Source organism: Leucopleurus acutus (assembly GCF_964270905.1).
Source record: "Leucopleurus acutus genome assembly, chromosome: 20".
In the NCBI taxonomy this organism is placed as follows: Eukaryota; Metazoa; Chordata; class Mammalia; order Artiodactyla; family Delphinidae; genus Leucopleurus; species Leucopleurus acutus.
In genome coordinates, this window is record NC_139162.1 from 50,875,309 (window position 1) to 50,887,494 (window position 12,186).

A 12,186-nucleotide genomic window follows, 5' to 3' on the forward strand; every position below is an offset into this window, starting at 1 on the left:
TTGGAATCCTTGGGCTGCGTTCCTGATGGTCCTGGCTTTCTCCTGGATCAAGAAGCACGGATTCCGAATGCCAGCATTAGCATTTCTATGCCACTACTCGTTGGCGGTCCCATTGATGGAGCCGCTCTATCTCTGAACTTCAGTTTCCTCACCTGTAAAGTAGGAAGAGCATTCGGACCTACCTACCTCCCTGGGTATCGTGGATGTAAAAGGTTTAGAATGGTGCCTGGCATAGAGTAGGCACTGCTTGTTTTGCAGTTGTTATAATTGTTTGAGTATGCTTCAAGAGCTGTGTTTCATAACCAAAAGATGAAAAGTTTTGTGGTGAGGGCTGAAAAAATGATCCTCTCTCCTCTGTCCCTTGTGACAGTTGGTGCTTCTGTCCCAGTGACACAGAAATAAGAGGACTGCACAGGAGGCAGCTAGGGCGGGACTCCTGCTGCTGTCCAGCAACCTCATTCCGTTCCCACGTGCTTGCCACTGGGCCTCGGATTGTGCATTACAAGCGGCCTGCCCTTGGCACTGCCTCCGTCATCTGCTCGGGCAACACTGATGCACATTCTGGGTCCATCTCAAGAGTGATTGACAGAATTAGCGCTGACATTCGATACAGTCCGCTCGGAGTATCTTCTTTTGACTGGACTAGCAGATTTCCACGTTCCTTTGTCTTCACCAGACACTGTTGGAAAAGAGGCTTGGTGTAAACAGTGATGACCTGCCACTTCTGCAGTCTTTTCTCCACCCTGTCCCCAAATGCTTGCTTGATTGCATTTGTTTACTCCAAATTGGAATCCCACTGACACATCTGCAAAGTTAGAAGTTGAGCTTAGGTGATGGCAGGTCTGTGTTAGCCAGCATCCAAATTGTCATCACTTTTGAGTTGTCTGCCAAGTGGTCAGGTAGAATTGAGGGTTGTAGAAGCTGTGTTCTTGAAAACGAGAGGAGAGTAACATTCCCAGACAACAAACAGTATTCAAAACAGGTGTTCTGGAACCTTTTTAAGATAAAGAATAGAAAACCTCTGATGTGCAGTGCCCTATGCTGGGGACATGACAAGCGATCTTCCTCGGACGCCGGCACTGAGAAAAGCATAGCCCAGAAGCAGGTTGCGTCTTCTTTTACCTGGGCCTCCATGTTTTGGGATCTTCTCAGAACACTGTGTAGCCCATTTATGAACTTCTCTCAGGCTTCAGTGGAGCCATCTGTCTTGACCCCTAAATTCCCCATCCTCGCCCGCCATCGCTTTCAGACTGCAGAGACCGAGACTCCCTCGCTCACCATTGGACCTTTGGCCCGTAGGTCAGCCGTGCACACTGAATGCTCGCTCGTACTGGTGAATGAATGAATTCCTACTGCTTCTTGGAGGGCGGTTCTCACCGCACTGCTCATCACCAAAACTGTTTGTGAGTCTTAAGAAAACAAAGAGAAGGACAGTGATTCCTTAGTCTGGGGCAAGTTCCAAATACTTGCGTCTTTAAAGAGCCTCGCAACAATTGCCTGAGTTTTCAGGCCACCTTATCTTTTAGGGAAGAGCCCCTTGTACTGAGAGAGAGTGTAACTTGCTGGATAAGTTCACTTTTTCAGTCAGCAAATGCTGATGAAACGTAAATGGAAGCAGTTTGTGAACTGTGAGTGTGAGGGGCTATCCCAGGGCACCCGGGGATCTACCCATCTCTACCTCTGCTCTGAAACAGCCTGTGTGGTGTGGGAGGAGGACTGCCCTAGAGATGAGGCTCCAGGCTGACTGTCCGCCTGCCTTGGGGAGCATGTGGGGAACAAGAATGCCACCCAGACAGCCTGCAATGGACATCCAGACAAGGTGTTGTGGCAGTAGAAGGTGCTTGTATTTTGATCGGTCTTCTGCTCCTGCCTGTGTCTTTTCGTTTGAGCTACAATTTCAAGCCTTGTTAGGGTCTTGTTATACCGTACTGCTGATTTGCTGCCATCATCTGAACCTTTCCTCTGGTTCACATCCAAAACAAAACTGTCCGTTTCTGGAGGTTGACATAATGGTTGTACTAAGTAAGGGAGTTTTTGTTTGTAATGATCTGCCTGTCTGATGAGTCTGAGCACTTGGCTGGCCTTTCTGGCTGAAGCAGTTCATCCTTTGAACTGATGCCTAGAATGCATGCCTCCTCCACCTGACCTCTCTTCTGGGTCATAATAGGGCCTTTTCCCTCTGCTGGAAGTTGCTCCTACCCTTCTTCCCAGGCCCACACATACTTCACTCATGTTGCTTCCTCAGGGAACCTTTACTTGACAGCACCCTATAGAGGATGTCACATTCTCTGTTGTACTGTCATGGCACTCATCACAGTAATTTTAGTCATTTTTGCAATATTTGATTACCTTTCTGACTATATTTGTTGAATAAATGAAAAGTATTACCTTTCACTTGGCCCACATTTATATTTTTATATATATATATGTATATTTATTTATTTATTTATTTATTTTTGGCTGCATTGGGTCTTTGTTGTTGCAAGTGGGCTTTCTCTAGTTGCGGCAAGCGGGGGCTACTCTTCGTTGCGGTGCCCGGGCTTCTCATTGCGGTGGCTTCTCTTCTTGCGGAGCAGGGGCTCTAGGCACGCGGCCTTCAGTAGTTCTGTCACGTGGGCTCAGTAGTTGTGTTTCGCAGGCTCTAGAGCGCAGGCTCAGTAGTTGTGGCGCATGGGCTTAGTTGCTCCGCGGCATGTGGGATCTTCCCGGACCAGGGCTTGAACCCGTGTCCCCTGTGTTGGCAGGCAGATTCTTAACCACTGAGCCACCAGGGAAGCCCCCACATTTTAATTAATGTACTACTTCCTGTAGAAAGAAAAAAAAATGTGTTTAATTATCAACATCTATAAAGATTTATTTATTATGAAAAGGCTTGCTTTTTTTTTTTTTTTTTTTTTTTTTTTTGTGGTATGCGGGCCTCTCACTGCTGTGGCCTCTCCCATTGCGGACCACAGGCTCCGGACTCGCAGGCTCAGCAGCCATGGCTCACAGGCCCAGCCGCTCTGCAGCATGTGGGATCCTCCCGGACCGGGGCAGGAACCCGTGTCCCCTGCATCGGCAGGTGGACCCCCAACAACTGCGCCACCAGTAAAGCCCAAGGCTTGCTTTTTTAAAAATTTATTTTATTGAATGAAGTATAGTTGATTTAAAATGTTGTGTTACATATATATGGAAACTAAAAAAAAAAAAAAGAAATGGTTCTGATGAACCTAGGAGCAGGGCAGGAATAAAGACACAGACGTAGAGAATGTACTTGAGGACACGGGAAGGGGGAAGGGTAAGCTGGGACGAAGTGAGAGAGTAGCATTTACTTATATACACTACCAAATGTAAAATAGATGGCTAGTGGGAAGCGGCTGTATCCCACAGGGAGATCAGCTCGGTGCTTTGTGACCACCTAGAGGGGTGGGATAGGGAGGGTGAGAGGGAGGGGACATGGGGATACATGTATACATATAGCTGATTCACTTTGTTACACAGCAGAAACTAACACAACAATGTAAAGCAATTATACTCCAATAAAGATGTTAAAAAATTTTTTTAAATAAATAAATAAAATGATAGTACCATAATCATTGCTAATTTATGTCAGCCTCAATTCTAATACTTTCCACTAGTCTGTGTTTAGTTGCTGTCTTGATATTGTTTTTGCAGATGGTCCTAGTCTTTAAAAGAGAATTCACCAATAGAGATGTGATGCAAAAAAAAAAAAAGTCAATTTCTGCTGTACAGCAAAGTGATTCATTTATACATATATAGACATTCTTTTTCATATTCTTTTCCATTATGGTTTATCACAGGGTATTGAATATAGTTCTCTTGTGCTATACAGTAGGACCTTGTTGTTTATCCATCCTGTATATAAGAGTTGACATCTATTAATCCCAAACTCCCAATCCTTCCCTCCCCCAAACACCTTGGCAACCACAAGTCTGTTCCCTATGTCTGTGAGTCTGTTTCTATTTCATAGATTAAGTTCATTTGTGTCATATTTTAGATTCCACATATAAGTGATATCATATGGTATTTGTCTTTCTCTTTCTGACTTAACTCAGTATGATAATCTCTAGGTCCATCCATGTTGCTGCAAATGGCTTTATTTCATTTTTTTTAAATAAATAAATTTATTTATTTATTTATGGCTGCGTTGGGTCTTCGTTGCTGTGTGCAGGCTTTCTCTAGTTGCGGCGAGCGGGGGCTACTCTTGGTTGCAGAACACGGGCTTCTCATTGTGGTGGCTTCTCTTGTTGTGGAGCACGGGCTCTAGGTGCACGGGCTTCAGTAGTTTTGGCGCGTGGGCTCAGTAGTTGTGGCGCACAGGCTTAGTTGCTCCGCAGCATGTGGGATCTTCCTGGACCAGGGCTCGAACCTGTGTCCCCCACATCAGCAGGTGAATTCTTAACCACTGCACCATGTATTTCATTCTTTTTATGGCTGAGTAGTATTCCATTGTGTATGTGTGTGTATATATATATATACCACATCTTCTTTATCCATTCATCTGTCGATGGACATTTAGGTTGTTCCCGTGTCTTGACTATCATGAATAGTGCTGCTGTGAACGTAGGGATGCGTGTATCTTTTTGAATTATAGTTTTGTCTGGATATATGCCTAGGAGTGGGATTGCTGGATCATATGGCAACTCTGTTTTTAGTTTTTTTTTTTTGCGGTATGCAGGCCTCTCACTGTTGCGGCCTCTCCCGTAGCGGAGCACAGGCTCCGGACGCGCAGGCTCAGCGGCCATGGCTCACGGGCCCAGCCGCTCCGTGGCATGTGGGATCTTCCCGGACCGGGACACGAACCTGCGTCCCCTGCATTGGCAGGCGGACTCTCAACCACTGCACCACGAGGGAAGCCCTGTTTTTAGTTTTTTGAGGAAACTTCACACTGTTCTCCATAATGGCTGCACCAGTTTACATTCCCACCAACAGTGTAGGAGGATTCCCTTTTCTCCACACCCTCTTCAGCATTTGTTATTTGTAGATTTTTTTTTTTTTTTTTTTTTTTTTTTCCGGTACGCGGGCCTCTCACTGATGCGGCCTCTCCCGTTGCGGAGCACAGGCTCCAGATGCGCAGGCTCAGCGGCCGTGGCACACGGGCCTAGCCACTCTGCGGCATGTGGGATCTTCCCAGACTGGGGCACGAACCCATGTCCCCTGCATCGGCAGGCGGACTCTCAACCACTGCGCCACCAGGGAGGCCCTGTAGATTTTCTTTATGATGGCCATTCTGACCTGTGTGAGGTGGTACCTCGTTGTAGTTTTGATTTGCATTTCCCCAATAATTAGCGATGTTCATGAGCCTGTTGGCCATCTGTATGTCTTCTCTGGAGAAATGTTTCTTTAGGTCTTCTGCCCATTTTTCGATTGGGTTGTTTGTGTTTTTGTTGTTGAGTTGTATGAGCTGTTTGTATATTTTAGAAATTAAGCCATTTTTGGTCACATTATTTGCAAATATTTTCTCCCAGTCTGTAGGTTGTGAAAAGACTTGCTTTTTTAACCTGTCTTCTTCCTTTCCCAGTGCTCCTGAAGTTCCGCACAGATAAAGGAAGAGATCCTAATTCTGATACCTTCGGGGAAGATTCTGAGTTGTTGCTCCAGATTCGAAACGATGTGCTTGACTCCCTGGGTGTTAATCCTGACCTGCTTCCTGAAGACTTTGTCAGGTTGGTCTCAGTACTTATCACAGTTTAGCCTGGATTGATAAATGTCTGTTTTCAGTATTTGCCTTAATTTGGGGAGATGCGTTATTAGACCGAAAGCCCTGAGGAGAGCCTCCTTTGTCACATTCTGCCACCTCCTGTGGCCCTCTGTCCTTCTGTTGGTATAACAGCAGCATATGAAAAATCGAGGTGACCTTGTATGTGTGCAGGTATAACTGCACGATAAATGGAGTGGCGGGGTCAGAAGAATGGGTTTATCATTTGGTAGATATTGCCCCATTGCCCTCCGTTGATGACCTATCAGTTTATACCCTCAGCAGCAAAGGCATCCCTGTTCCCAGTGTCCTCACCCTTAGGTGCTGGGATGCTTTCACCTTAGGCGACCAGTCTTTTGCTCTTATACACAGTCAGGTTTAGGATTTGATTGGATCGGTCCAAAGGGAGACTGGGTCAGGGACCCCTTCCAAGGAGTTCTGGGGTCATCTCATTACTCTCACTCTCTTTCGGTGTATTTGGGGGACTCCCTAAACTGCTTTGCTGTGCTCCAGCTTGTTGCAGTAATAATGATGGCTAGAATTTACTGAGCAGCTGTTATAATACCAGGCATTGTGGTAGTTGCTTTCTGTACATGCTCTCTCTTGACAACAGCCCATTTTATAGGAGAAGAAAAGTTAATTTAGAGCTCAGAGAAGTTCAGTGACTAGTATGAGGTTATATAGCTAATAACAACAGCACCACGTATTGAAGACTTTCTGTGCTTCACCAACACGGCCACGTTTAATTGTTACAGTAATCCTCGAAGTGTGTATTATTATTTTCTTCTCAGTTAAATGAAGAAACTGAGACTCAGAAAGATAGTCACTTGTCCAAGGTTTTAGTAAGTAGCCAACCAAGATCTCACCACACTGCTAATCGCTGGTAACAGCACAGTACCTTGGTTCCCTTTCAGCAGTAAAGTGATCAGAGTCCCTTCGTTCCCTAGTCCTTTCCTTCTTCACTCGTGGCTGGGATCCTCACTTAGACACTAGCAAACCTCAGCCGATTTAAGACCGGCAGTGGGCTTTGAATCCCCTGCCGGGCCCTCAGCCAGAAAGAGGCAGCTGTCTACAAGGTGCTTTTGTAAATTAGCACTGGGAGGTCGGGGCTGATGACACTGCAGGCTGGGATGGGGTCCCTGTTTCGGGCTAACAGCAGGCACACTTCTCTTAGTGGAGGAGCAAGTGGTGCCTGCTCTGCCCTTCATGGCAGGAAGCGGGCAGGCTCTGCAGGGCTCCAGATTCAGTAGACGTAGCCAGGCCGCAGGGCCACTGAGCACACCCAGTGCCGCGTGCCGGGCCTGAGCGTGCCGCTGAGTGACTGATTTGGGTGTTTAGAGTGATGAACGGCCTGCCTCTGCATCGCCAGCCATTGGCAGAGGCCCCACTTCCCAGAAGGAGAAAGCCACAGCCTAACTGCTAACAGCCGGACTAGCTGCCGACTAGTTTCCTCTCCAAAGTGTGTCCCCCTACCCCTTTGCAGAAACCACTTTCCCGTGACTACGCCTCGTGTGCTCAGGCGCTCCCTCTCTATTGCCTTTTAAGTAAGAGGTGGTTGACGGCCTCTCGAAGTCCGTCTGTGGCTGGTGGAGATGAGGCTGGTGGAGATGGGATAGGGATGCGGCAAGGAAAAGAGCTGCCGTCTGGCAGCTGAGCTACCCTCACAAATTACCCACTGCCAGCTCCGAGCAGGGTGTGCTTACTTGAGTAGGGAAAGCTGTGCCCAAGTCTCCATTTCCCTCATCTGTCTGTGAGCTGCTTGTCCTGTCCCTTCATGTTATGTTATTTATTCTCTTTTCAGAGAGCTTTATTGCTTTTCTGATTATGAAAGTAACAGATGCCCATTGGCAGCAAATATAAAAGGGAAGAAAAGGATCATCCCTAGTCCTTCCAGTGAGAAGTGGCCACTGCTAACTTGGGGTTTCATTTGGGGGTTTAGCCTCACAGACATCAGTATGTGTATTTATTCAGGTTTTTTCTCTTTTTAAATATCAAGATGAGATTGTACTTTTCATGTGATAGCCTTCTTTTTCCAGCATATCATGGACTTGTTTGTGTCACAAATACAGATCCATAACTTCACTTGTGCTGCATAATGTTTCACTGTCTGCCAGATGGTTATTTATTTAGCCATTACCTTATTGGTGGGTGTGTGAGTTATTTATAGTTTTTCACTATTATAAACACTTACGATGAACATTCATAATTTGTACGTGTAATATAACTTTTACTGTTTTAAAAAATTTTTTTTATTGTGGTGAAATACACACAACATAAATTATGCCATTTTAACCATTCGTAAATGGACAGGTCAGTGGCATTAAGTACATTCACATTGTTGTGCACCTGTCACTATTATCCATCTCCAGTACTTTTTCATCATCCCAAACTGAAACTCTGTCCCTGTCAAGCACTAACTTCCCATTGTGCTGCCCCAGCCCCTGGTAACCTCTATTCTACTTTCTGTCTCTATGAATTTGATTGTTCTACGTATCTTGTATAAGTGGAATTATACAATATTTGTCCTTTTGTGAACTTACTGGTTTTTAAGTTTCAGAGATAATATACATATATTATGGAAAAATCAGATAGTGTGGAATAAATTCAAAGATGAAAACGAGGAGGCGTGGAGGCACAGACTGTTGGGTATGAGACAGGCTCAAGGATATATTGTACAACACGGGGAATATAGCCAGTATTTATTTATTTTTTTTGGCTGCACCATGTATAGCTAATATTTTGTAATAACTGAATGGAAAGTAACCTTTAAAAATTTTATAAAAGTTATAAAAAACAATTTAAAAAGAGGAAAATGGAAATTACTCATAATTCCATTAACCAGAGAAAATCACTGAATTTGTTATTATATTTTCTTATATATTTTCTATCAGAGAATATGTAAAATCAAAAAAAATCCTTTGTAGATTAAAAAAACATATTCATTGTTAGTAAGCATGATGGGAAAAGGTACAGCCTTTTAAGGAGGCAGTTTGGAAATAAGTATCGAGAGTCATTTAAGTGTTCCCTCTTTAGCCCAGTAATTCTGCTCCTTGATAATGAGAATATACCCGAAAGAAATAATGTGAGCAAATACTTATGTACAGAAGATATTCATTATCATATTTATAAGAAAGAGAAATTGGAAAGGCATTAGAGAGTTAATATTACAGAGCAAATGCAAATATACAGATTAAAATGATATGAAAAATGTCAAGCATACAGAAAAACGGAAAGAATAGTGAACAGTAGTAAACATCTATATACCACTCAGTTAGATTCAGTTGTTAATATTTTGCTTTTTTATTTTGGGGAGGGGGCAGAATGATGACATGATGCTTAAGAATGCATCAGAGTTCATCTGTTGCATTTGGTTCTGTGCTTCTTTTAATCTGGGAGTTGGCAAACTGTGGCTTGCCACCTGCTTTTGTAAATAAAGTTTTATTCCACACCTACTCATTTGTGTATTATTTGTGACAGCTTTTGTAGAGTTTTTACAAAGAGTTTAAACAGAGACCATATGGCCTATAAAGCCAAAAAATTATTTGGCTTTAAAGCAGAATGTTAATGTCTGGTTCTTTACAAAGAAGGTTTTCCAACTCCTGATCTAGAACAGTTTCCCGCCTTTTTTTTTTTTTTTTTTTTTTTAGGAGTCCAGGCCAGTTATATTGTAGAATATCCCATATTCTGAACTTGTCTGATTATGTCTTGAGATGATGCTTGTTTTTTTCTTGTTTAGTTTTTATTATTTAGACTTATACAGTGAAATTTGTTCTTGTTTCCTCATGGTGTTTTGGTTTTATTTTTTTAATTTACATACAGTCAAATTTATTCTTTTTTGTTATGCAGTTCTGTGAGTTATTTGTTTTAAAGTTCCATAAAATTTTATGAAGACACAGAGTTATGTAACTACCACTACAAACAAGATACAGAAAAGTTTTGTCACACACACACACACACACACACACACACATACACCCCGCCAAATTCCCTCATGCTGCCTTGGAGTAATCAGTCCCTTCCCTACCTGCAACCACTGACCTGTTCTCTATCCCTGTAGTTCTGCCTTTTTCAATAATGTAATATAAATGGAATCATACAGCATGTGTAGTCTTTTCAAGTCTGGCTTCTTTCCCTTAGCCTAATACCTTTGAGATTCATCCACGTTGTACGAATCGATAGCTCATTTCTTCTTATTGCGAGTAGTAGTCCACTGTATGGATGTACCACAGTTGATGCACCAGATGAAGGACATTTGGGTTGTCCCCAGTTTTTGGCAATTATGAGTAAAACCACTATAAACACTCATGTGTTTTTGTGTGAACATAAGTTTTCATTTCTCTTGGATATGTATACCAAAGGGTGGAATTGATGGCTCATATGGTAACTGTTTAACAATTTGAACTCTCTTTCACAGTGGGCACACCACTTTACTATCCCACCAGCACTTTATCCAGGTTCCAGTTTCTCCACATCCTTGCCGACAAGTGTTATTGTCTGTCTGTTTCAGTGTTAGTGGGTAATAAGTTGCATCTCACTGTGGTTTTGATTTGCATTTCCCTAATGACTAATGATGTAGAGCATCTTTTCATGTGCCTACTGGCCGTTTGTGTATGTTTTTAGAGAAATGTCTATTTAGATTATTTGCCCTTTCTTAAATTGGGTTATCTTTTTATTGTTAAATTGTAAGGGGTCCCTGGATACAAGTCCTTTTGTCAGATACATGATTTGTAAAAATTTTCTCCCATTCTGTGGGTTGTCTGTTCACTTTCCTGATAGTATCCTTTAAAGTAGAAATGTTTAACTTTTATGAAATATAATTTATCTTTTTTTCCCCCATTTTTACATGTATGTTCCCGTCTGAAGAGTTTTACAGTTTTAGCTTTTGCATTTAGGTCTGTGATCCATTTTTGAATTAACCTTTGTACATGATGTGAAGTAGGGGTCCACATTAATTCTTTTGCCTTTAGAGACCCAGTTGTCCCAGTAGCATTTGGAGAGTATTGCCATCTTAACAATATTAAGTCTTCTCATCCATGAACCTGGGGATATCTTTCCATTTATTTAAGTCTTTTATTTCTTTCAACAATGTTTTATAGTCTTCAGAGTATAAGTTTTACACATTTATTGTTAAATTTATTCTGAAATATTTTATTCTGTTGGATGCTATTGTAAATCAAATTCTTAATTTCATTTTAAGGATGTTCATTGCTCATGTATAGAAATAGATTGATTTTTGTATGTTAATCTTGTCTTCTGCAGCCTTGCTGAATTTAATAGTTCAAATAATTTTTCTGTGGTTTCCTTAGAATTTTCTGTATACCAGATCATGTCATCTGTGAATATATATATTACTTCTTCTTTCCAGTCTGGATGCCCCTTATTTCTTTTTCCTTCCTTCCTTAAATGCCCTGGCTAGAATCTCCAGCACAATGTTGAATAGAAGTGGTGATAGCAGACATCCTTGTTTTGTTCCTGATCTTTCAGTCTTTTGCCATTAAGTAAGATGTTAGCTGTGGATTTTTCGTAGACGCCCTTTATCAGTTTAAAGAAATTTCCTTCTCTTCCCAGTTTGTTGAGTGTTTTCATCTTGAAGAGGTGCTGGATTTTGTCTCATGCTTTTTCTGTGTCTGTTGAAGTGATCATGTGTCTATATGTTGCTGGTTTGGTTTGCTAGCATTTTGTTAAGAAGATTTTAAAAAAGCAGAATGTTAAATTTGTATAGTAAGATCACATAGAATGTAGGTGAATTTTTTTTTCTTTTCTTTTTTTCGGTATGTGGGCCTCTCACTGCTGTGGCCTCTCCCGTTGCGGAGCACAGGCTCCGGACGCGCAGGCCCAGCAGCCACGGCCCACAGGCCCAGCCGCTCCGCGGCATGTGGGATCTTCCCGGACCGGGGCATGAACCCGTGTCCCCTGCATCAGCAGGCAGACTCTCAACCACTGCGCCACCAGGGAAGCCCTGTGAGCTTTTTTTTAAAGGAAAGATATTCCCACATTTGACTGTCTTTGAGTAGTAGAATTATGGTGACTAGTTTCGCGTTGGCATAGTTCTCTGTGTATTTTATAGTTCCGCAGTAGACCTTGGTACGCGGGAGGAAGAGCTGCCTCTGTGGATGGACAGATGGGAGTGCTGGGCCCGGCCAGGGGGTGAGGAGATGGGCATCCCCAAGCACAGTTGATGTGAGCTGAATGGGTATAGCCTTTCTGGAGGGCATTTTGGCACAGTGTGTCAGGACTCAACAATTCTGTATTTTGGAATTTGCCATAAGGAATTGTTTGGACACCACTGCCAAGATGTATGGTCACAATGTTGAACTGCTTAAGTATCCATCAGTAGGTTACAGGGCACAATGAATAACAGCTGCTATGACTTGGGTTTTAAATTATATATGTTTAGATATGTGCCCTTTTAAAAATGTCTAGAAGGGTGTGTACCAAACCAAGAAGACGGGAGGTGGTCCCCTCGTGGTAGGGTTCCGTAGGGAAGC

General features: G+C 42.9%; 1 protein-coding gene across 1 annotated transcript in view; it reads left to right on the top strand.

Moving 5' to 3' along the window:
- SAE1 (SUMO1 activating enzyme subunit 1) overlaps positions 1-12,186 on the top strand; it is a 73,040-nt gene that overhangs the window by 55,446 nt on the left and 5,408 nt on the right. Inside the window, exon 7 of the mRNA XM_082863263.1 lies at positions 5,522-5,666. Coding sequence (XP_082719389.1) covers positions 5,522-5,666 — 145 coding nt within the window. The remainder of the gene's footprint in view (positions 1-5,521; positions 5,667-12,186) is intronic.